The 26651-nt window shown below is 34.7% G+C and overlaps 1 protein-coding gene across 1 annotated transcript; it reads left to right on the forward strand.

Moving 5' to 3' along the window:
• LOC121369960 (DEP domain-containing protein 7-like) lies at positions 1-26651 on the forward strand. The gene is made up of 7 exons (XM_041495043.1): positions 1-70; positions 17583-17782; positions 19117-19343; positions 20252-20454; positions 21264-21796; positions 22772-22973; positions 25520-26651. Exons 1-7 carry the CDS (start codon positions 1-3, stop codon positions 25717-25719), a joined length of 1635 nt encoding a protein of 544 aa, XP_041350977.1. The 3' UTR covers positions 25720-26651.

A 26651-nucleotide genomic window follows, 5' to 3' on the forward strand; every position in this document is an offset into this window, starting at 1 on the left:
ATGGCAGAATGTTCTCCTAATTCAGGCTTTGAAAAGTCGTTTCCACTGCGAGATTCAGGGGGAAATATTGGTAAGAAGATAACTTATAGCATACAAACACGTGTTTAATAAATCATGTGTTAACTGAAATGAGATTGTGGCTAGTTGTGGCCCAGAAGGAAATAATCAGATGTTTAAAAGTACATGCACCTAGCCGGTTATGTTTACCTGTGTGTGACTAACGATGCTACTCGCTATTTCCAACTATTATACTACTATGTACTACTTAGAACTACGGCTCGTTCTTTGATTCTGAATTATAAAAAATAACACAGAGTTTATTGCATCGCCTTCTTATTCATAGGATAGACGTAAAATCAACAACACTGTTCTCACTTGTTAAACATGTTACATGGTGTATCTGAGAAGGTGGTGGGGAAAGGGGACGCGAATTATAGGCAAATTTTGTTTTATTTGACACCACAAGAATACATTGATTTATTAATCATTGGGTATTGGATGTCAAATATTTGATAATTTTAACATATAGTCTTAGAGAGGAAACCTGCTACATTTTGACATCAGTAACAAGGACCTTTTGATACATTGAGCTTGCCCTGTAACAGTGTAAGTTTAACAGTATCATCCCTCATACAGGATAGCACATACCACAACCTTTGATATGCCAGTTGTGGTGCACAGAAAAAAAAATGGCATTATTTTTGTCGTGAACATATAGATTTTTTTTTCTTTTTCAAGATGGATTTTTTTCCTTATTGTTAAAAATAAAATGTACTTTGTGAACTGAACACAGATTAAAAGTAAATATTAAAACAGTAATTGCATCATTATTATTAAGTATCTGAATCTCTGCTCCATCGGGCATGATTGAAAATACATGTAAATTACCTGCATTTGACATCGCCAGACTGACCAGTCTCAGTCTCAGCTTCTGAGATTTTGGGTCAGGTCTTTCTAAAAAATAAAGCTCAAAATGTATTGCAGACACTGCATGCTTTTTAGGTATAATATCCGCCTGGTCACCTCCATTATTTTTAGTTAGGGTTGAGGGTGAGGGTTAGGGTGAGGGTTAGGGTTAGGGTTAGGGTTGGGGTTATGGCTGGGGTTAGGGCTAGGGTTATGGCTGGGGTTAGGGCTAGGGTTGGAGTTAAGGTTAGGGTTAGGGTTAGGGGAAGGGGGGACCGGGCGGATATTTTTCCGCTTTTTAAAATTAATTTTGAAGTCATCAGCTTTTTGGAATGGACTGTATACAGCATAAGTATCTAGTAGACCTACCTTTTGATATTAGACATGATTCCATGAATGTATATCTAGTCCCTTATCTATCTAGGAGGACAGCCACTCCTGAGGAATTAATTTACTGGATTGCATTGCCACAAAGAGGACAGCCAGCCAGACTAGTTTACTAAGGCAGAGTTCTACAATACAAGTGAAGCTGCATACCTTGGCTGTTCTAGCATTTTGTTTTCATCCCTGTATTAAAAATGAGATTTAATCTATATAATTCAATGTTAATTTGTAAAGAAACTTTTTGTTATTTATATTGGATTCCTTTTTCAAAAAGAAAGAAAGAAGTTATTTGAGTTGGTATGGGTTAAAAACTTAATAATATTTTTTATATGAAGTTTAACTATATTCATTATGAAGTTAAATGGCAATTCATCGGTTTCCTTTAATATGATGTAAATGGTCTGATTATAACTAAATGGAAAGTACAGACGGACATGGCCGATGTGTTCCAATAGGACCTACGAATGCATTTACGTGGCTGAGGTTTTCCAAATACAAAATCAAAATCGGCCATGGCATTTCAAATGGTTTTAGACTGTTCGATAGACTGGAGAAGTGGTCGCTATTATGTCCTATATATGGGTTTGGTTGCGCAGATACTAATACGAAACCAGTTGAAAATAATAAATAAAAAATAACTTTCCAGTCTCTTACAAACATTAGTTATTTGTATTTTGATGCATAATACAATACACAAACATTTTCAGTCACCAGGCCCAATGCTATTTTGACTCGCCATTGGCACACCCTGATTTCGTGAGTACCATTGTTCTGTTCACGTATCAGTTATGCAACTTTAAAATCATGTGAACTTCCAATTGTTGACTTGGTGAACAGTTAATTTCTAAAATTAAAAGTACCCTATTGAAAGTCAAATTGAAAATAATATATATTTTTTTGACTACATTTGAACCACCAATGTAGCAAAGAACCATAGTTAGTATGTTACAATTAGTTAGGTCTAACTCATCGATTACTAGAACTATATTCACATAACCGAACAATCGGTTACCTAAGTAAAACTCACATGAACGGACTTTCAGTTACCTAAAATTTTGAAATATTGTCCTCTACATATTCTTTAATCATAAGTTTCATATGCCATGTTTTGATATTTGTTGGCATTTATTTTTAATAGTTTAGGGGTTATGGTGACGTTTCCTCTTTATACATGTATCAATATAATAAAAAAAATTGGGGGGGGGGGGGATATAACTGGCATATATTTCAAGAAATTTTAACTAATTGTTCCACCAGTTTACATAATGGAATTGATACAATAAATATGTTGGGGTTTGGTATTTTTTGTCATGTTGTACAAAAAACTAAAATGTTATTAAATAGTTATTAGAGGTAAAATTAGTGATTTGTAGGGTCTAATTTCCCAGTGAACACAACAATAGGTACACAGTGCTTACAATTCAAACCAATTATAACTGATGACTGATGATGAAATTTCAACACATTCCCAACACTAGTAAAATAAATTTAGACATGTAGACTACTTTTTTCATTGCTGGGTTTTTTTTCTTCACATTTTGTATGTGGGAGGAAGCTAGTGTCTTCACCTATGCTTTCTTGTCAAATTAGATAGATAATACCCAAACTAATTAAAGGGACATTCCTGAGTTTGCTGCATTGTAAGATGTTTCCGACTAATAAAATATTTCTATGATTAAACTTACATATTAAATATAGGTTCTTGTTTAGAATATCAGTGTCTGTATATTGAATGTGTTTCTGGTCGTCGTAATATTTGTAAGAAGCCCAAACTGGATTTTGTCTTCAAATAATTTCGTACGTATGAAAAAACTATATTTTAGGAAATAAGAGGAAATTTAACCTAGTATAAATATTAAAACGATCAGAAACATGTTTAATATAAAGCCACTAATATTTTATGCAGAAAAATATATTTGAAATGTAATTGCATTCGATGATTCGTTAAAAAGTCTCTGTTAGTCGATAATGTCTTAAAAAGTTCAGCAAACTCAGGAATGTCCCTTTAAGAAGCAGTACACATAAGTATATCAAATGCACAGTGTGAGCTATCCTGTATATGCAGTGATACTGCACTTAAAAGTTATATTTATATGAATTGTATACAATGTAATGTGTAAAAGGAGTTGGCAGACAAATAAGGTTTCTAGGAAGTACTGCTGTATTTGTGTACACATTCATCCAGGCCGATTACCAACTTTTAGAAATCAACTATGGGTGGTTGGTTGACTTTGTTGTTGTGGTGGGTACTGTATCTAAAGAAAAATGTTTCTTTCTAAGATGCTGAACTGAATCTATAACTTAATTTGAAATAAACAGGGCTTCTAGAATTTTTTTTTAAATCCACTAGCCATGGGATCAATGATTTAAAAAATTTAGTATCCACGATTAAAAATCCACTAGCCCTACTTTACTAGTTAATCCAATTTTGCTAAATAATAGTAATAATCAGATATGTCACCTAAAGAGGGAGATGTAGCTTAAAAACACTAACTTTGTGTTGGGGTCAGGATGTTCATATTTACAAAATAGACTTAAAGGCGCAGACCGTAGTTTTAACCCGTAAAAAATGTTCACTAAGTATAGTTAATTTACAAACCTGTAACTCATTTGGATAAAGTTACAATAGAGTGAAAGAAGAGTCTGTAACATTAAAACAGAAAATATCCTTAAAAATAGACTAGAACTCGAATCAATATTACAAATGCAATTTTTGGTACTACAAACACCAGGATGACCAGCAACACTTCGGTTCTACGGACATGGATAATCTGAAGAATAAAATAAAGTGATGTTTGATTTCAGTGATTATAAACAGCTCTAATGGTGAAAAATATGTTGTAGTGTTTAAAACTAGGGTATTTTCCTTTTAACTGCAACATTTGACCAAAAACAATTCACTAGCCATCTGGCATGGTAATAGTAGTTATTTACTAGCCCAACAGTGAATATCACTAGCCATGAGAGTGGGGCTACCATAATCCAGAAGCCCTGTCTGGCATGGCAATAGTAGTTATTTACTAGCCCAACAGTGAATATCACTAGCCATGAGAGTGGGGCTACCATAATCCAGAAGCCCTGTCTGGCATGGCAATAGTAGTTATTTACTAGCCCAACATTGAATATCACTAGCCATGAGAGTGGGGCTACCATAATCCAGAAGCCCTGCGTAAACAAAAACAAAATTGGTATATTTCACAAGCACAAGGGCAGGACATAGCCTAGTGGTAATGTGTCAGTGTAGGATCGATCCCTGTCAGTAGGCCTAATGCCATTGGCAATGGGCTATTTCTTGTTCCAGCCAATGCACTAGGACTGGTATATCAATGGCTGTGGTATGTGCTATCTTGCTAACTTTGTAGTGTTTTTATCCTGTCTGTGGGATGGTGCATATAAAAACTATCTTGCTCTTAATGCAAAAATGTTGTAGATTTCCTCTAAGACTTTAAGTCAGAATTACCAAATGTTTTACATCCAATAGCCTCGGTGGCATTGTGGTTAAGCCATTGGACAAAAATAAGGCTGGTAGGTATAGGGTTCACAGCATGGTACCAGCTCCCACCCAGAGCAAGTTTTAAGGCCACTACACCCTCTTCTCTCTCACTGACCACTAACAATTAACAACAGTTGAACTAACCCACTGTCCTGGACAGACAGCTCAGATAGCTGAGGTGTGTGCCCTGGACAGCATGCTTGAACCTTAATTGGATATAAGCACGGAAATAAGTTGAAATGAAATGAAATAGCCGATGATTAATAAATCTAGTGGTGTCGCTAAACAAAACTTTAACCTTACAGGCACAATTTTCAGTTACAGGTGTTAGAAACCTTTTAATCTGCCAGGTTTCATACATAATAATTAGCATTTTGTTGGGGGGGGGGGGGGGGGGTGGTCACCTTTGAGATGGTGATATAATTATACTACTATTCATGAACTGCAATGCAATTTTGAAATTTCTAAAGAGCTTTACCTGCAGTCCTCTAAATATTGATATTAGGATATCTGTCATTTTCACATTATAACACATACGTGTATTCTGAACCCAGTCTCTTAACCATCAAACACTCTGAATGTAGTGAGAACATAAAATCTTTGTGTCGGATTACTACCTGGTTATTTTAAGATTAAACCTAATTGCTGTGGTTAATCCCTCTGTTAACCGCCAGATGACAGGTATCATTGTAACCTGAAGGAGGAAACAAGGGGAGGAGAGAGGTAGAACAAAGAACAAGCTTAAACATTCATCTCTTTGATGTTTAGTGTCCCACTGTGTTTAACACTTTGGCGTGAATCGGGGGATGCTAGGATAATAATCGATTCCTGTCTTACCTGAGGATAATTTACATATTTATGTTTCAGTAACTGTCATCAAAGGCAATTACATCCAATCCCGAGCATACATGTAGTTTTATGTATGTATGTACACATGTACTGGGTGAAGTTTAGTTACTGGTCATGCTGATAACCTAATAGGTTGGATGTGTTATAGTTTCATAATGGTGTTTGCAGGTTTGTAACTTTGTTTCACGTTTCCACAGTAGGTGATAAACTGTATAGATAATCCATGTTATGATATAACTTTGTTTCACGTTTCCACAGTAGGTGATAAACTATATAGATAATCCACATTATGATATAACTTTGTTTCACGTTTCCACAGTAGGTGATAAACTGTATAGATAATCCACATTATGATATAACTTTGTTTCACGTTTCCACAGTAGGTGATAAACTGTATAGATAATCCACGTTATGATATAACTTTGTTTCACGTTTCCACAGTAGGTGATAAACTATATAGATAATCCACATTATGATATAACTTTGTTTCACGTTTCCACAGTAGGTGATAAACTATATAGATAATCCACATTATGATATAACTTTGTTTCACGTTTCCACAGTAGGTGATAAACTATATAGATAATCCACATTATGATATAACTTTGTTTCACGTTTCCACAGTAGGTGATAAACTATATAGATAATCCACGTTATGATATAACTTTGTTTCACGTTTCCACAGTAGGTGATAAACTGTATAGATAATCCACGTTATGATATAACTTTGTTTCACGTTTCCACAGTAGGTGATAAACTGTATAGATAATCCACGTTATGATATAACTTTGTTTCACGTTTCCACAGTAGGTGATAAACTGTATAGATAATCCACGTTATGATATAACTTTGTTTCACGTTTCCACAGTAGGTGATAAACTGTATAGATAATCCACGTTATGATATAACTTTGTTTCACGTTTCCACAGTAGGTGATAAACTGTATAGATAATCCACGTTATGATATAACTTTGTTTCACGTTTCCACAGTAGGTGATAAACTGTATAGATAATCCACGTTATGATATAACTTTGTTTCACGTTTCCACAGTAGGTGATAAACTGTATAGATAATCCACGTTATGATATAACTTTGTTTCACGTTTCCACAGTAGGTGATAAACTGTATAGATAATCCACGTTATGATATAACTTTGTTTCACGTTTCCACAGTAGGTGATAAACTGTATAGATAATCCACGTTATGATATAACTTTGTTTCACGTTTCCACAGTAGGTGATAAACTGTATAGATAATCCACGTTATGATATAACTTTGTTTCACGTTTCCACAGTAGGTGATAAACTGTATAGATAATCCACATTATGATATAACTTTGTTTCACGTTTCCACAGTAGGTGATAAACTGTATAGATAATCCACGTTATGATATAACTTTGTTTCACGTTTCCACAGTAGGTGATAAACTGTATAGATAATCCACGTTATGATATAACTTTGTTTCACGTTTCCACAGTAGGTGATAAACTGTATAGATAATCCACGTTATGATATAACTTTGTTTCACGTTTCCACAGTAGGTGATAAACTGTATAGATAATCCACGTTATGATATAACTTTGTTTCACGTTTCCACAGTAGGTGATAAACTGTATAGATAATCCACGTTATGATATAACTTTGTTTCACGTTTCCACAGTAGGTGATAAACTGTATAGATAATCCACGTTATGATATAACTTTGTTTCACGTTTCCACAGTAGGTGATAAACTGTATAGATAATCCACGTTATGATATAACTTTGTTTCACGTTTCCACAGTAGGTGATAAACTGTATAGATAATCCACGTTATGATATAACTTTGTTTCACGTTTCCACAGTAGGTGATAAACTGTATAGATAATCCATGTTATGATATAACATTGTTTCACGTTTCCACAGTAGGTGATAAACTGTATAGATAATCCACATTATGATATAACTTTGTTTCCCTTTTATAACTTTGTTTCCCTTTTATAACTTTGTTTCCCTTTTATAACTTTGTTATAAAATGTAGATAATTCTTATAACTTTGTTTCATTCTTCAACTTGGTTTTAATCAGTATAATAAAATATTAATTATTTATGTTATGTCACATCATAATTCCTGTAAAGTTCTGCATTTTGCCTTTCTGCAGTAAACAATCGTCTTAAGTATGACAGTGTTATGTATGACAGTATGATAGATCTATTTTACACAATTATGATATACCTGTACATATATCTGCATGATGTTGTGGAACCAATGTGTTTTTATTATTTTTCATCAGCATTTAAAACGAAAAAGAAAAAAGGTGTAAATAAAATATACAAAAACAGGTATATTGCATGAACATGAATAAGTTTTAAAAAGGGTATTTCTTGGAAAATGTGATTTAGGATCGATCCCTTTTGGTGGGTCCATTGGGCTATATCCAGCCAGTTCACCATAACTGGTATATCAAAGGCTGTGGTATCTGCTATATCCTGTCTGTGGGATGGTGCATATAAAAAAAATCCTTTGCTACTAATGGGGAAAAAGTGTAATGGATTTCCTCTAAGAATATGCTATCTTGTCTGTGGGATGGTGCAAGTACATATAAAAGATCCCTTGGTACTAATGGAAAAAATGTAGCGGGTTTCCTCTCTAAGATTACATATAAAATTTACCAAATGCTAACATCCAGTAGCCGATAATTAATAAATCAATGTGCTCTTGTGGTGTCTTGAAAAATGGCAGTAGTGTTACTTGTTAGACCTACATGACATGTTAAATGTTACCTGTGCAAATATCTACATTGGCTGGATTGTTCTAATCTTCACAAAAGGTTTTTCTCTCTCTCTCTTTTTCCCTTTTTAAAACAAAAATGTACGTGTATTATATATATGGTTGATATGATAATGGTATGGTATGACATGTATGGATTTTTTTTTTAATTTAATATATACTTAAAATGGAGAACAAAAGATAAATATCACTTAGAAATTGATCAAGATGCATGTCTGTTTGAGAAGATCAAAGGTATTAGAATAATTAATTCATTGTCTCGCCTTTGGCAATGTAGTGTTTTTATTCCTGTTTTTATTTCCAAATAACTGCTCAGAAAGGTAAATTGAATGGCCTGAAGGGTTCCATTATCGCAACAAGTAATATGTAATGTAAACTTTCTTCCAGTGAAAGAAAGCAAATCTTGTTGATAATTGTACTTATGTCTAGTATATATACATTGTAGATTTTATGTTGTACTGAACAACAAGCAACGAACAAAAGTGACATACATAGATATACTCCAAACGACTGTATAGTTGAACAGTTATAAAATGATACTTCAGTCTAATGTGATATGCATGGATAAATGTGCATGTACAACAAAAACGAAAAATGAGCTGTTTACAGTTTAGTGCCAATTAAACTACATGTATTCAGTACTGGGAGTGATAATATGCATAAGTACTACCATTGTAATGACAAGTCTACACCGGTATATGTACATTGTGTACGGTGTATACATACATATAGGTGGTCCTTGCTAATACAAACATTTATACTACAGTTTAATACAAGCACAGACATGCATCATTTTGTAAAAATAACCTCTAGTCATGGTTTACAATTTGTTTATGACCATGTAGTAGAGCGGCTAGTGGCAGTATTTTGCATTGAATGTGCATTTTATACATCAATACAAGCATGTATGCAAGCTACTAAGATGGGTGACCTAACCAGGAAATAAAGTTAGCCACTGAAAAATTCATGATGTCCACCATTTTCCAAGATGGCTACCTCTTCCAAAGTACCAACATTTTTAATTTTTGCTCAGTGTTAGAACACTTTTGCTACTTATATTCAAGGATCGTGGTTATTATCCACCAAATAAGGAGCGGGAAGAACGCTTGCTGGAGTGTTTGCATCGTAGATTGATCCATGTGCTTTTTATCTTCCCAACCGGTGCTCCACAACTAGGATATTAAAGACTGGTATGTGCTGTCCTGCCTGTAGACCCCACCCCACCTCTCTAAAGTCCATTGTTTATTAGAAGAATACAGTAAATGTAGTGTCTAAACTGCCAAACAAAATAATTTGAAACTTTTAATTTTAAAAATATGTTTGTTTCAAGGTGCTCTACCTTTACTCATTAAATTATATCCTGGAGTAAATTAATTGGTTGTTTTTTGTGGGGTTTTTTTTTCAAAGTTTATTATCCCCAGAAAAGAAATATGATAATGCCAGGGTTGGGTATCCTGGTATCACTGCTTTGTATTAATGTTATAGTATACACTATACAAGGATACAAATAATATGTTATGATAGTAATAAACATGTTACCACAAAAAGGAAAGACGAAATAATAGAAGGAAGTAAAATAAACAAATAGAAAAAAAAAAAAATGCCTAGCGTTGTTGTCGGCTGATAGGTTTCTCAACAGTGTACTTTACATTCAGTTGGCTTTGTCATAATATATCACCATATTTTTGGAAGATAGCAAGTACTAACTATCTATATGGCCAATATATCCAGAACATTGGGCAAAATTTTCAAGCATTTTAATAGTTCAGATAACGTTCTTTCTATCTTCTTTCTTTCTAACGCTCTATCTAAAGTAAAGTTTGTATCGTCTGCGTATTGAAATATGGTGTACATTTGATTATTCATGTGTATGTCTTTAATATGTTCATTTCGTTTTACCGCAAGAGACAATAATTTGACACATAAGGAACAAATAAGGAGAAATAGGGTCACCCTGTCTACATCCTGTTCACATTTGAAGACAAATAACCAAAATTAATATTTGCACTACAGATATCTTTGAAAAATAAGTTTATCATTTACAGAAAGACTGTCCAAAAAAGCTTAAAGTGATTTATCAGTGAACTCCCACTCTACTGTATCAAAGGCCATGTCAGTAACAGACCCGTGATATTATTTGTTTTACTGTAGCTCATAATATAAAGAATAGAGTATTTTCACCAATAAATTGACCTTTTAAAAAACCTGTTTGTGATTCATTGATTATATTTGGTAAGATTGTTTTCATTCTTTGAGCAATAACTCCAGATGCAACTTTATAATCTACATTTAATAAAGTAATGGGTCTCCAGTTTTTGATTAACCTCCTGTCTCTAGCCTCTTTTAAAATGCAGGTTATAATACCTTGCCTCTGAAAATCGTTCTATCATTTCCTCTGTATAGTGGAGTGGCATTTAGCTCAGACAGCTGAGGTACTTGTGTTGCAGAATCGAACCACTTTGGTGGATCAATTCACCTAATTGGGTTTTGTCTCATTCCAACCAGTGCACCACCACTGGTCAAAGGCTGTAGTATGTGCTTTCCTGTCTGTGGGAAAATGCACATAAAAGATCCCTTTCTGCATTAGGAAAAATGTATCAGGTTTCCTCTGATGACGAGTCAGAATTATCAAATGTTTGACATCCAATAGCCAATGATTATTTAATCAATGTGCTTTAGTGGTGTTGTTAAACAAAACAAACAAATATATTCAAGTAAGATTCAAGCATACTGTCCTGGACACAGATTTCAGCCATCTGAACAGTAAGATAATGGTTAGTTGTTGAAGCAATTGTTGTTTGAGGGTCCTGTGCATTCTTGTATTTCCTGAATGATATGTATCACTTTGATGCAATTTGTGTGCTAAACGGCATCATTCGGTGCAATTGGACTTGCCACAAATGCAACTCATTAAGAAACTGCATACGTTTCCGAAGGTATGTAATCAAACCTGTATCTGTTTCAACTATTTCAATTTTTTTTGCCACTGCATCTCACAGTAGATCTGATGCACAAGTTTGCTCTACCTGTGGAATCCTGTGGAATCCTAGCTTTACCTCACTGTGGTTTTACATAAATATATATAAATAATATTTTCATATACTTACCATTTGTGACACCCAATAGCTGATGTGTATTTTTGTGCTGGGGTGTCATTAAACCATTCATTCATTCATTCATTCATTCATTCATTCATTCATAGCTTTACTTAGCCCCTTTCAAGAAAATCAAAAAGGTCATTAATGGACTGCCAGTATAGGGTGTATACTACCAAATCAAATCCCATAGACGACAATAGTAACATATGTGGCTAAAACTCCTACCTGCAACGTATCAACTGACATAAACGCCACGGATATAAATACTACCACCCCTTACACTTAAAATGAATCAGAAAAAAATGGGGGTCAAGCTGCTCGTTTCTGAGATAACGGGTAGCGTCTATGACTACCCTAGTTTCGCACAAAATTCGAGTACTTTTTTTTACAGGTACCCCATACATGTTTCAAGCACAAGGCTACTTGACACATTGGTACTAGATGAAATAAAATTGCAATTTTTTTTTACCCAGATGAAACTATTATTTTTTACAACCAACACACTCACATTTATAACCAATCACAGGACTTGTGGTGTTCACTTCTCTATCAAAAGTTCGGTGCACCTCGCACTTTGACCCAGCCGGAAGTTATTTGGTTTAGTACTACCTATAGGACCTGCATGTATCTTCGCTTCTGTAGTACCTTTAGCATTTATAAGCTCTGAACAGAGAAAATATCAGTCCACTGTCTACGTTGGCATACAGAGTTTGTAAACAAGTGATCTGCAGGGATCACTGGATGTGTGTAACAGCTGTGTGATGATATATTGACAATACAGTTGTTTAAATACTAATAGTATATACCTCATGTAGATTACATAAACATGACATTTATAGCTGGTTATAGTAAACCTGTTGGAGCCATGTTCACTGTTATTTACCTCATCACATGAAAGACTTTGAAAATAAATTATGGAATGGTTGCAACAGATGTGTTTTTAATGGTGGTAGAAACAAATCAATGTAACTAGTTATTAGTCCCCTACCAGTCCAACATTGAGGGGACTATAGGTTTCATGTGTGTCCTTCGGTCTGTCTCTCGGTCTGTCTTCCCTGTCTGTTCATCCCACATATAGTTTTCCGGATTATTTTTTCACAAAGCCTTAAGATATTGAGTTGAAATTTTTGGTATATCTTTATCATGTTCTGTTACAGATCAAGCTCTACTTTCAAGGCAATTTACCCAATTTTCATCAAGTTATGGCCCTTGAACTTAGGATATATGAAAATATGTTGGGCCCGATATAGGGGACATGTATTGTTTTAGCAATACTCTCGGAATACAGTACATCAAATCTAATACCGTACTCTTTATTAAGGGGACTATCTGGAGTTTGTAGTCATTGTAACATGTTGTTAGTCAATATACATGTAGCCTTTAAATTTACAGGTATAAAAATTGGAATACCCAGTACACTTGCATTCTATATTCAATGTATCTTTCATCATCCTGGTGTTAGTATAGATATACATACGTGCATTTAACAAATATAATAGCAGTTTTGTTACCTAAATAGCTACAAACTCTCAATTAAACACTTAATTACATTTTCATTATTTTAAATTAAGTTTTACATGAAATAATTATCTCCATTTGTGGTTAAATTGAATTATTTCCCATGTCATTATTATCAAAGGTCATCTGTCCAGGATCAGACCCCCGGCTATCCAGAGATCGGACCCATGACAGACATGCCCGAAACCTTCGTGGTACAAATGTATGGGGGCATGTTAAACTAGTTTACATTCGTATTCAGCATATATGCTGTCCTGCATATATCTCTGAGAAAGTACATATGAAAGACCTCTTGCTGTGTGATGCTTGCTGCTTAAATCGCTCACCTGATGCACAGTTGGTCTAGGATCAATCCCTGTTGGTGAACCCTATTTCTCATTCCAGCTAGTGCACCACAACAAGTATATCGAAGGCTGCGGTGTGTGCTATCCTGTCTGTGTGATGGTGTATATAAAAGATCCCTTGTTACTAATAGAATAAATGTAGCGGGTTTCCTCTCTAAAGACTGTGTCAGAAATACCCAAATGTTAGACATCCAATAGCCGATGATTTACAAAGCATTGTGCTCTACTGGTGTTGTTAAACAAAACAAACAAACATTGTAGATCGTTTTTTCTTTTTTTTTGTACCCAGTCTACAACAATCCTGCATCCACCCTTTATGTACCGGCCTTGGTGGCATTGTGGTTAGGCCATCGGTCTACAGGCTGGTAGGTATTGGGTTCAGATCCCAGTCGAGGCATGGGATTTTTAATCCAGATACCAACTCCAAATCCTGAGTGAGTGCTCCGCAATGCTCAATGGGTAGGTGTAAACCACTTGCACCGACCAGTGATCCATAACTGGTTCAACAAAGGCCATGGTTTGTGCTATCCTGCCTGTGGGAAGTGCAAATAAAAGATCCCTTGCTGCTAATTGGAAAGAGTAGCCCATGTAGTGGCGACAGTGCGTTTCCTCTCAAAATCTGTGTGGTCCTTAACCATATGTCTAACGCCATATAACCCGTAAATAAAATGTGTTGAGTGCGTCGTTACATAAAACATTTTTCTTCTTTTTTTTCCACCCCGTATGCATGTATTTGTTGTTATTTCTGATTTAACTAACAATTTGTTCATATCTGCATATGTATGTTTTTTAATATTTTGGGGTGTGGTGAGTTGTTGGTAATTAAAAACAAAGCCATATATTGATTGTTTGTTTGATAGGTAGGTACATGTATTAACATGCTTATATACTGAGGGTTCAAACACTCTTACTGTTGGTACAGCCTCTGATTAAAATCAGGGATTGTTACCACTGTAAGAAGAGGAAGGGAAGGGTGAAATGCGATGGGACATAAATTTGAACACATTTAGTCTAATAATAAAATTGAATTCAGCCAAACAAATGTGGGCGGGACGTAGCCCAGTGGTACTACCGTACAGCGCTCACTTGATGTGGGATTGATCCCTGTTGGTGGGCCCATTGGGCTATTTCTTGTTCCAGCCAGTGCATCAAAGATTGTGGTATGTGCTACCCTGTTTGTGGGATGGTGCATATAAAAGGTCCCTTGCTGCTTATCAAAAAGAGTAGCCCATGAAGTGGCAACAGCGGGTTTTCTCTCAATATGTGTGGTTCTTAACCATATGTCTGACGCCATATAACAGTAAATACAATGTGTTGAGTGCGTCGTTAAATAAAACGTTTCCTTCCTTCCTTCCAAACAAATGTGCACTAGTTTTAAATTTGGGCATGAATTTAGATAATTCACCAAAGATAAAATGCATACAATTAATGTATGTTAGAAAAGTGCTCTGAAATTTTGTCCTTCACCTTGATTTTTCAAATTTAATTTATAAAAGTACTTCATGAAATCTTAGTGATATAGGCACATGTAAAAATACTCATAAATCTATAAAAAGTACATGTACAAGTAATATGTCTGTGGTGAGAGAAAACAACCAGGTTTTTTTCTTCTTCTCCAGGATGTGTTACCCAAGCTCTAAAAATCCACATTGTTTTGAAGTGACAGAGCGGAACTTAACCCCTATGAGTTAGCCACAAGTACAAACTTAAGCCCATTTGAAAGCCACTCTCCATACCTGTGTACATACTCTTAAATATTATTATATAAAGGAGCCTGAGTGGGTGACATTGAGAGGGCTGTACTGGGAGTCCCTCCCCATCAACAGGAGTCCAGGGCAGGTCCAGTGTTGTCAGAGTAATTAGGGTGTCAGGGTGGTCTGTAATACCAGGTCCTTTGTATCTCACACCTAGTGTTGACACTGCTCCTTTGTGCTTGGGGATGAAGTAATGCATACCATGTGGTATATCCATCACCTAATGAAGTGCAGATTTATCTAGCTTGCACTATTCTGGAGATGCCAGTGAAGGAAAGGTGGACAGCTTCTCGTGTTACCAAACTTTAGTAATATTTAGCCATGAATACCAGTTTAGGTAAGAAATAGGTCAATAGTTTAGAACCTGTTATTCGGTTATTTGTTTCAAAACTCTAGGATGTTTGTGAAGGAATAGTGGATAGCTTCTTACATGTTTCCAAACTTTAGTAATATTTAGCCATGAATACCAGTTTAGGTAAGAAATGGGTCAGTATTATAAAAGTCTTTTTAAAACTAATTAATATTAAATTTGTTTCAAAAGTTTGTTTAAAAAACCCCAAAACAATCAAAAACTCAGTTTGGGAATATTAACGAAAGGATACTGAGTAACTTCACATAATTCCTAACTTTAGTAATATATAGCCTTGAATACCAATTTAGTTAAGAAATAGGTATATATATATATGTATTAGAGAACTTTTTATTCAGCTAATTTATAGTCTGTCCCCCAAAAAGACTTGACAGTAATTAGCAAAATTCTTTTAATGCCTGTCAAGGACATTTTCTTATATGAATCCAAATTTTATTATTATTTAGCCATGAATACCAGTTCAGATTTTTTATTAAGCTAATTAATATTTGTTTTAAAGTCTGTAAAAAAAATACTTAATGGTATTAAGGAAATAGATATAATAAACAATACTAAGTATAACAACAGGAAACTGTTTTTAAAATGTTTTTATTAATTAAAGGGACAGTGCTAGATAATTTGAAATTGAATATCAACTTGTTGATTTATTGTTTAATGTTTTTAATTTAATTTATTTCATGTTTTTTAGAATTGTATAGCAATCTCTTAAACTTGTATGACAATTGTGATGTGATAATGTCACATGAATATAAATAATTATTTTCAAAACAAAAGTTCTTACATTTTTTGCATGTAATAAAATGCATGTTGATCAATAGTTAAAAATAAGTTTTTAAAATTTGATTTCAGTGTTAACTTATAAATAATTAATAAAATAAAAAAGTACATGTACATTCATGTGTACAAGTATAGAAAGATATTAATATATTTTAAAATCCACTTGGTGAAGGTAAAATAAGCATACCATTATACACAGATTTTCCAAAAATAATATTCTGAAATTTTGAGGGTACAGACTTTTAGTGTCAGAATATTTGAGTGTATGTACTATGTTCATTTTAGTAGTTATTAATTTGTTTTTAAAATGCTTTCATTACTTACTTTATCATGTACTTTCCTGTTCTTATTTCAAGTAAACATATATACCATATCACTCACTGATAATACTTCATTGTTTTGAATCTATTGAATCCCTTGCTACTAAGGGAAAAAATGTAGCGGGTTTCCTTTTTGAGACAATATATCAAATAATACTAAATGTTTGACATCCAATAGCCGATGATTAATAAATCAGTGCTCTAGTGGTGTCCTTAAACAAAACAAACAAACTATTGTTCTGTTATAAACATGAGTATTAATATACTTGTACAGGGTAATTTTGTACTTGGAAGTTGGCAAGACACCATTAGCAATAGACTATATATTGTTCACACGTGCAGAGTGTTTGCATAATGTTTGTATAGTACATGCAGAGTTTCACAGAGCTATGAAAAGCAATGTATGACACTAATGACAAACTCTTACTATAATAACCATTACTCACCATTTGTATAGTAATGGAATTCAGCTCTTCAAATACATGCATTTCAAATGCAAGCAGTTGGGAATAAAAGTTAAAACTGGTTTTAAAGCAGCAATCTAAAAAATAATAAAAATTAAATTTTATATTAACTAATACTGTAGTGAAACCCCTCAAAACTGGACATTTTGAACAGTCCCATTTTAAATATCAGTACGAAACAGAATCTCTTTAAACCTGATACCTCTTAAATCCAATTTTTTAACTTACTCCTGTGGGTGTCCATTTACTGTATTAATACATTATGTGATTTCAGAGAATGCTGACAAATGATTGCTTACTACAGGTTATATTAGTATTACATGTATATTAGATGAAGAGTGGTAAAGTGGACTCTTAATACAGGTGGCTGTTTGAGCAGGTTTTGCTATATATGCATTGAGAATACACTGACGAATTTGGTGAGTGGCAGAGCTAGCCCTTTAATGCAGAAGTTGCTACATGATAAGATTCACTGTACTTCACATTTGGTAAAACTAGAAGCTATGTTTTTAACAAACATGCTTTCTATTTGCAGGACCATTCCGTGCCACACAGATTTGGAATGAAATTATTTATCACTTAAAGTCCCGGGTCGAGGTGAAGCGACGGAGGCTGAAAATGAGATCGTATGACAACTGTTTCACAGGAACCGATGCTGTAGATGTGGTCCTGCACTATCTGCTTAATGACAAGGAGACTTTCAACACAGAACTTTCCCGGGAGAAAGCAATCAAGGTAAGGTATAAAAATATAGGACCGAATTAAAGGAGCCTGTTTTTCTTAAACGCAGGTGTTTATGCATTGTAAATGTGTGTAGTTATATGAATGTAAGAAATAAACAGGCTTTGTAAATTTGGTCCATAATTTTCATTTGAGCATAATAAAGTTGTTCTATTCTGTTCTGTACAGTACACTCTAATTAAAATTAGCTTCACTGGTTAATTACTATTACCTGTGGATCTAACAGCATCCCATTGGAGCTCATGTCCAGTTGACCGTTCATTCGACCAATCAAAACCTTACTTCCAAAATCATGCTAGTGATTTGAAAAGAATTTGAAAACATTCGGGATTATGCCGAGGGTATACGAAATGATTCGGGTGAATTACGAAGTATGCCGGAAATTAATTTCAGTATATAAAATTTTATATAAAATTTGTTTCAAGATGAAAAAAAAAATGTGCTGGTATAGACATAAAATTTGTTTATACTAGTATACAATCCAGAGTTTATTACTGCACTTTTCCCCCTGTTTCTTAATGTTGAAATAGACCAACAAGTTCGCCTATTGCATAAATAGTCTTGCCCAATATTTTTTGAATTTGTATGCTCCCGAATAACACTATAAAAGGCGAAGTGTAATTGGTTGATATTTAAATTGTTATTTATAGATGAAATGTCCACGCAATGCTGTTACATCTACTGGTAGACCAGTAGAGCTAATTTTAATCAGGACCACACATTTTGGGTGTGCTATGATTTGTTTATATTTGACAATTTACATGTATATGAATTGGGGAAATTATTACTGATTACTTGCAATTTGCCTATTTTTGACAGTTATAGCCCTTGAACTTAGGAGATATGAAAATTAGTTTTCCAGACATTTTTTTTTTTTTGCGATGCCTAAAGATATTGAGCTGAAATTTTGTATATACATGTAGCTTTATTCAGGGTTGTAGCTAAGATTTTGTTTAATTCTTAAAACAAACAAGCATGGCAGGTGCAAGACACTGGGGGGTCCGGGGGGACTGCACCCAGGAAATTTTGAAATCTAGAGGCTCTGAAATACCAGTTTGTAGCCATTTCAGGGAGATTACATACTTAAAATGTCAATAACAGTAACCATTAAAACAAATTGAGGCTCTAAAACACTTGGCCCTTGCCCGCCTCAAGCTATGGCCCTGTTATCATGTACTATTAAAGATCAAGTTTAACATTCACAGTGATTTAACCATTTTAGACAGTGTTATGGTCCTTGAATGTAGGATATATCAAACTTTGTTGGGCCTGGTAGGGGACATGTATTGCTTTAGCAGTACTCTAATAATGCTTGTTAATTTTTGAAGCTGTGCCAGACTCTGATGAACAAAAGTGTTTTTGAGCCTGCAAACTGTCGCCCTGTTGATGGTAAACCAGTGTTCGAGGACAGTAGCAGTAAGCTGTATCGGTTTCCGGGCTCACTGGAGGACGACAAGGAGAACAAGGACTCAGATGAAGATCTCAATCAAAGTGAAATGTGCATGTTCGACCCCGTCGAGGAGGCTGAATACCTCAAGAAGTCGAAACCTCTCAGGTGAGATGGTGTTAATTTAAATATAATAAATATATTGAACTGTTGTATTTGTGAGATTGCTATACAATTGTTCGACCGTGTCAAGGAGACCGAATATCTCAAGAAGATGAAACCTCGCGTGAGATTTATACAGGGTTCGAACTTAATAGTCACCCGATTGCCCCTGGCGACTGAAAATGACGACGGGTGACTGAAAACCCACAGTAAGGTTGCCTGCCTGGCGACCAATTTTTAATTTTTTTTAAAATCAATAATTAATAAATAAATCAAAAGTATTATTCGGGCAAGTGAAAATAGATCCGGGCAAGTGAAAGTGCTGTCACCACTTACCCCGATGCCAATTCAAAAAAAAAAGTTAAGTGCAGACACTGTTTATATGTTAATATAATTTATTATAATAAATATACTGAATTATTGCATGTGTGAGATTGCTATACAATGAAGAGGCTGAATACCTCAAGAAGACAAAACCTCTCAGGTGGAAACGGAGTTAGCTTGGACTAATAGAATCTATCACTGTTGTGAGGTATAAAATGTTATTGGCAACCTGGCCCCGTTTTTGTTTTCTCTCTCCACAGATTGAACCAGACATTTAAACCGGATGTGGCTCAGTGCAATCTACAACCCAGCACTGATTTTGTTTTCTCTCTCTTCTACAGGTTGAACCCAGCATTTAAACCGGATGTTAGCTCAGACAGTGTGATCTACAATCTGGTCCTGATTTTGTTTTCTCTCTCCACAGGTTGAACCCAACGTTTAAACCGGATGTTAGCTCAGACAGTGTGATCTACAATCTGGTCCTGATTTTGTTTTCTCTCTCCACAGGTTGAACCCAGCGTTTGAACTGGATGTGAGCTCAAACAGTGATCTGCAAACCGACCCTAATGTTATTTTCCTTCTCTCCACAGGGTGAATCCAGCATTCGAACCGGATGTGAGCTCAGACAGTGTGATCTGCAACCCGGCCCTGATTGGCCGGTCGGGGTCCGTGATGGAGGAGCTGATGAAGATCAGCAGTACCATTAAGTGTAAGAGTGCTATGTCTCTCGAGCCGCGTCGCATCGACACTAAGATGACGCGCAACTCTGACATCCAGGAAGTCTCGCCAGAAGGTTTGTCGGAGAGCAACATTTTGAAATGTGTTTTCTGTCTGGCTGTGTTAGGCTTTAATTCTGCTCGAGACAGATTCTGATAACAATATAGCTAAGCCATGTTTAATTAACATTTGGATAGAATATTATTAGAATAGATATTATGATTGGTCTTCATATTTCATATGTATGTGTTGATGTCTGCACTACACTTCTTGTAACAGGGTGGTCAACCCTAACAATGAAATAAATAAATAAATAAATAAAAATAAATAAATAAAATAAAATATTTCTTTTCATACCTTAACTTGACCTCTTCACCTTCCCAAGAACTTGGTCTGAATAACCAATGTACACAATAATTTTATCATTCAACCCTCACATGAGTAAATAAATATCAATTAAGAATTAAATCATAAAAATTAAATTGAGCATTTAATTGATCCAAAAGAAGAAAAAATGTAATGTTTGTTTAGTGCGTGATATTTTGCTGTACAGTGAAACCCCTCTTAACCGGACACCCTTGGGTCCAAGACAAGACAATTGTTCGGTATTAAAAGGGATCCGGTTTAGAGAAAAGGGACTCTATAACACATCCGGTTTTGAGGAAATTCCGGTTTACAGAGGGTCCGGTCTTGAGAGGTTTCACTGTATATGTAAAGCATCTATTATAATGCTATGCTCCAGCTTATTTATCATTTTAAAACTTGAGTAGTAATAAGCAGGAGACTATGGCTAAAATAGTTCTGCCTTTATGGTGAGATTACTATGTATTTATTATCTCATAGTTTTTCCTTTGTTTTAGCATTGTGTTATTTTCTGTTTTTAAGTGGTTGAAGAAACCTGGAAAGAAGTTGCCTTGGCTCAGTTGCTGATACTGGTTGAAGTTCCCTTTCTTGACGGAGTGCTCGGTGAGGAGAAGGAAAACAAGAAGCAACTGAGACGCAATCTCATCATCTCCAATGTTGTTGCCAAGCACACCAACATGCCTTTCCTCGGTGCTGTCGATTTTGAGGATTCTGTGATGCATACCGCATATGACTGTCTCCAGTGTATGCCAAAGGGCACATCCCTGTTGTCAGACGAAAGTTTCAAACAGGGCGATGCACAGACAAAAACTAAGCTGTTTTGGAAAATTGCGAAATATTACAGTGAACTTTCTGAGCCCCTGTTGCCTGAGAGGTTTATTGACCTGCACGTGGCGATATTGAACTTGATAATGACCGAGCATGAGAAGAACGCCCTCGAGTCACTCCAACTAGATGTCATACTGCTGCCATGGTCGGTGCGGGAAGAGTTGCAGCGGCTGCTTCGCTTTCTCTCCGCTGTCAAAAAAGACAAGTCATTTTCTCTTGATGTTCAGGTTAGCAGGGCTGAAACTTAACAATTTTGTAGCCTATGGCAATAAAACCAAATTTGCCATGTGTGAAATGATCCACCGATAGCAATCTTTATAAAAGTTAATCAGGGCTAGCTCTGGATCAGTAAAACATTTTGCCAAATCATTTTAAAAAAAATGCTAAATCACTGTTATTTTCCACAAAAAAACCCAATTAATACATGAAATTTGTTTGCCAGATCAAAATAAAATTCGCGAACTGTTCCTAAAATTCTCAATTGGCGAATTTGGCGAGTGGCAGAGCTAACCCTGTTAATTTTGCTGAACTGTTATTTTGCTGTATGTAGACATAGTTCAAATGTACAAATGTTAAATACTGGCAGATAACGTACACCAGGTGTATACATTTTGCCTTCATTTAGGAGCTTTACAGATGGCTGTAATTTTTATAGGTGACATTGTTAAATTTGAACCCTGGGTTAATGTGATTATATATCATTTTTTCTTGATGATCAGGTTAGTTTAACTGAATTATTTTAGGTTAGTGTTACATTTGATATCAGTTTATGTTTTTAAATAAGAACAAAAGTCTATAAATATATCTGTTTTATGTACTCTATTAGAAGTGGGAGTGAGGTAATAAAGAGTATGCTTTGTACATTTGCCAATTGTTTTATAATTATTAACTGCCCCTTAGTCATGAAAATGTATGTTAGCTTATGTTCAAATTACAGTTGTATAAATGTTATTGTATTCTTTTCCATTGCATATACAGTGAAACCCCTCTAAATCGGACACCCTTGGGACCAAGACAATTGTCTGGTTTTAAGAGGGATCTGGTTTAGAGAGGTTAAGTTCTGTATTAGTTTTTAAAAAGGGACTCTGTAAAACATCCGGTTTTTGAGGGAATTCCGGTTTACAGAGAGTCCAGTCTTAAGAGGTTTCACTGTACATTTACATGTAATTAAACCAATAATGTATATATTATCTTTGTTACAGGAGAGCAATAAAACGATTGTGTTGAAGGTTTTTTGCGACTCCATCCTCAAACACAAGCTGCTGACCAGCAGTGTGGCGGCCGAGTTTGTTCTTTTCCTGCTGTCTCATCATCGCGAGATCTTCCACGTTCCTCGAAACATCCGGGAGAAAGTCTCTCTCCGGCTCTACAAGTTAAAACATGGGGACTGCATGCCACTGTATGGTAAGATTGTTTTAGAAACTCTAAACATTAAAGAATTCCAGTCAAACTGTAACTTGCAGCATAGTGATTGCATTACACTGTATGGTAAGATTGTTTTAGAAACTCTAAACATTAAAACAGTTGTATGGTAGGATGTTTTTAACTCTAAAACATTATAAGAGATCCAGTCAAACTGTAACTTGCAGCATAGTGTTTGCATGCCACTGTATGGTAAGATTGTTTAAAACTCTAAAAAACATTAAAACAGTTGTATGGTAGGATGTTTTTAATTCTAAACATTATAGAGTTCCAGTCAAACTGCAACTTGCAGCATAGTGATTACATGCCACTGTTATGTATGGTAAGATTGTTTAAAACTCTGAACATTAAAGGTAGGGTCAACTCAAACAAGAGCCTTATGTGTTGGAAAGATGCATACCCGGACCACCAACACATATTGACACTTTAGCAAATGAAAAACGCATAAATTTAGAGTTAATAAAAAAACCATGATTATTCCTGCTAACTGGGGGCAGCCATTTTGTTTTGTTTTTGTGACATCCAGTGGGATAGCTTGGGAAAAAGTGACGTCAGCACCATCTCCTGTATGTACAGTGTAAACAAAAGCAGTAATTTTCGACAAGGCGCTTCTTTTTGATCAACCTGACTTGTAAAACAGCATAAATGACGTAGTAATATAATAAACTATTTAACTAAATATATTTCAAGTTGCATTAACAGAACAAAATGGGGTTATAGTATTGTTCTCTGTTAAATAATACAAAGGAAAAATGTACACTATTAGGCCTGTTGATATGCTACGTTGGAGCAAAAACAACAACCCACGACAACCAAGTGATAATTTTCTTTTCTTTGGGACTACGTAATTGGTCAGTTCTGTGGTTTTAGATGAAAAAGTCTACTTAATCAATAGTTTTACAGAACTATTTACAATAATAAACCATGTCCATAATAAACCATGTCCATAATAAACCATGTCCATTACCATTTTAGGGGCGACAGGTAATATTCCACAATACCGGTATGTATTTTTGTGTCTAGACAGCGTCAATTAATTGGCTCGTCTGGTTACCAATCAAATACACACCTGCCAATCAGGAATCACAGGTAGAAGCAACTAACAGCATAGACCAATTAACTAAGAAAACACCCCGTGTATCATTTCAGTACATAGGTTAATGCATGGACAAAACATTGTTAATTATTTCGACTGTTGTGTAGCCACTTTGACAATGGTATTTTATTTTGTATTGAAAAATAATATATATAGTGCTGGATATACTTATTGCTGGCTTACTGGGATGTGTATTATTACAGAACATTGCTATGTATGATTATTTATCATCCCGCAAAAACCAGGTAGATTGTGTTTCTCTAGTTCTAAGGCTCATTCTTGACGTTACGTGTTAAGTATTACGTAACCACCAGCTCGCCAGAGGGCGTACTCACTGAGATGGTACAAAATGGCTGCGCCCATTATATATAATAGCCGTCACATTTAACCATTTTATTAATTAACTATACGATTATACTTGTTGATATTAAGCAATAATGTGCATTATATATCGTTGAATATGCATACCAGGCCAAATGCCTTAACTGTCCCTTACTTTAAAACAGTTGTATGGTAGGATGATTTTAACTCTAAATGTTATATAGAGTTCCAGTCAAACTGCAACTTGCAGCATAGTGATTGCATGCCACTGTTATGTGTGGTAAGATTGTTTAAAACTCTAAACATTAAAATAGTTGTATGGTAGAATGATTTTAACTCTAAATGTTATATAGAGTTCCAGTCAAACTGTAACTTGCAGCATAGTGATTGCATGCCACTGTTATGTGTGGTAAGATTGTTTAAAACTCTAATAAATTAAAACAGTTGTATGGTAGGATGATTTAGCTCTAAACATTAAAGAGTTCCAGTTGACCTGCAAGGTGCAGCATGGTGTTTTTGACTGGATTATACTTGTATTAGGCAGAACATTTCACCTCAACTCTACTAAATGAAATACTGGGAATCTATTTTTTTTTAGCATTCTTAAAATTTAACAAAATCCAATCAAGTAATATATTAGCAACATGAAACTTTAGCAAGGTTGTCACACTAACACTTACAAAAAGGCTTAAATGTTCATGCTATAGTGTCATTCACTCATTTAATCATTGTCTATTCCTGTACCCGATCTCTAAAATGTAGTTTTTTACTGTATAATCAACGTAAAATGGTATTTTCTTAAACTGTAGAATTGACATGAAATGGTATGTTTTAAACGGTAAAATCGACGTAAAATGGGTTTTTTTAAACTGTAGAATCAATGTAAAATGGTATTTTTAAAACTGTAGAATTGATGTAAAATGGTATTTTTAAAACTGTAGAATAAATTTTAAAAGGTAATTTTTTTTAAACTGTAGAATCTACGTCAAATGGTATTTTTTAAAACTCTAGATTCGACGTAAAATGGTATTTTTTAAACTCTAGATTCGACGTAAAATGGAATTTTTTAAACTGTAGTTTCAATGTAAAATGGTATTTTTTTAACCTGTAGAATCGACGTACTGTAATCGTATCACAAAGGAGGAGTACCAGCGACAGTCGGAGGAGTGTACACAGAGCAGTCTGATAGAGATGATCAACTCCGTGCTTGATGACGTCAACATCCCCCTCAAGGACAAGAAAGTACGACTCCGACAATTCCAGAAGTATTACCCTAACATATATGAGAGATACTTCCAGGGCATGATCTAATAACCATAATTTATACATTCGGTGTTGGATTTCGTTCTTGATATTTTGACAGACTTGGTTTTTGGGAAATAGATTCTGCAGGGATTCCCATAGCATAATTAGAAAAGATCTGTCCTGAGTTTGCTGCTGTTGTAACATGTTTACGACTAATAGATCCTTCTTGGTGTCTAAAATTACATGTTAAAGCTATTTTCGTGTTTAGAATATCAGAATCTGTAGAAACAAGGTGTTTCATTATTGTCCCAAATGTTTGTAGTAGCTCAAATCAGATTTTATCTTCCAATACTTTTGTATGTACGAAAAAATATATAATATATATTATGAAGTAAAATGAACATTAACTGCTGCAAAAATCAGTACATGACAGCAAACACACTGGATATACAGACAATGGTGTTCTAAACTAGAAATATGATATTTTATTTATTATATAACATGTAATTTCAGTTGCCAAAAAGGCTCTGTTAGTAGGAAATATGTTATAATGAATAAAAAACACAGGACAGTACCTTTAAATTATTTAATGGAGATGGTTGGTTGCATTAATAATTATGATGATCTCGTTCCACTGTGTTTTCCTGCTTTTGGTGCTCAGCAATAGGCTTATTCACCCACCCACCCCATGTATATTTAACTTTTAAATGTAAATTTATGTTTATCGGGTAATATGGTTTTGTTTTCATTCTCTTGCACTTTGTCTAACATATATATGGATAGGAAAATAAACAATACAACATCACCACCATAACTCCAGCTTAAAAAATTATTTTCAAAAACCTTTGCTTTGATGTAGATTTTTGTTAAATGATTATACATTTGGTATTTTGAGAAAATACTTGGTGCATCAGAGAATGCCAATGGGTGCTAACAACATTTATTCAGCAAATAAGGGCCAATGACTGTGATACAGATTGGATAGCTTAAAAGCTATA

This window comes from Gigantopelta aegis, chromosome 4 (genome assembly GCF_016097555.1).
Source record: "Gigantopelta aegis isolate Gae_Host chromosome 4, Gae_host_genome, whole genome shotgun sequence".
In the NCBI taxonomy this organism is placed as follows: Eukaryota; Metazoa; Mollusca; class Gastropoda; order Neomphalida; family Peltospiridae; genus Gigantopelta; species Gigantopelta aegis.

Excerpts from the sequence above, each read along its gene's own strand:
- LOC121369960 (XM_041495043.1), top strand. The coding sequence starts at position 1 with ATGGCAGAATGTTCTCCTAATTCAGGCTTTGAAAAGTCGTTTCCACTG. Across the intron at positions 19,344-20,251 it reads AAGAAGTCGAAACCTCTCAG|GGTGAATCCAGCATTCGAAC; the intron begins GTGAGATGGTGT and ends TTCTCTCCACAG. Across the intron at positions 22,974-25,519 it reads GGACTGCATGCCACTGTATG|AATCGACGTACTGTAATCGT; the intron begins GTAAGATTGTTT and ends TTTAACCTGTAG.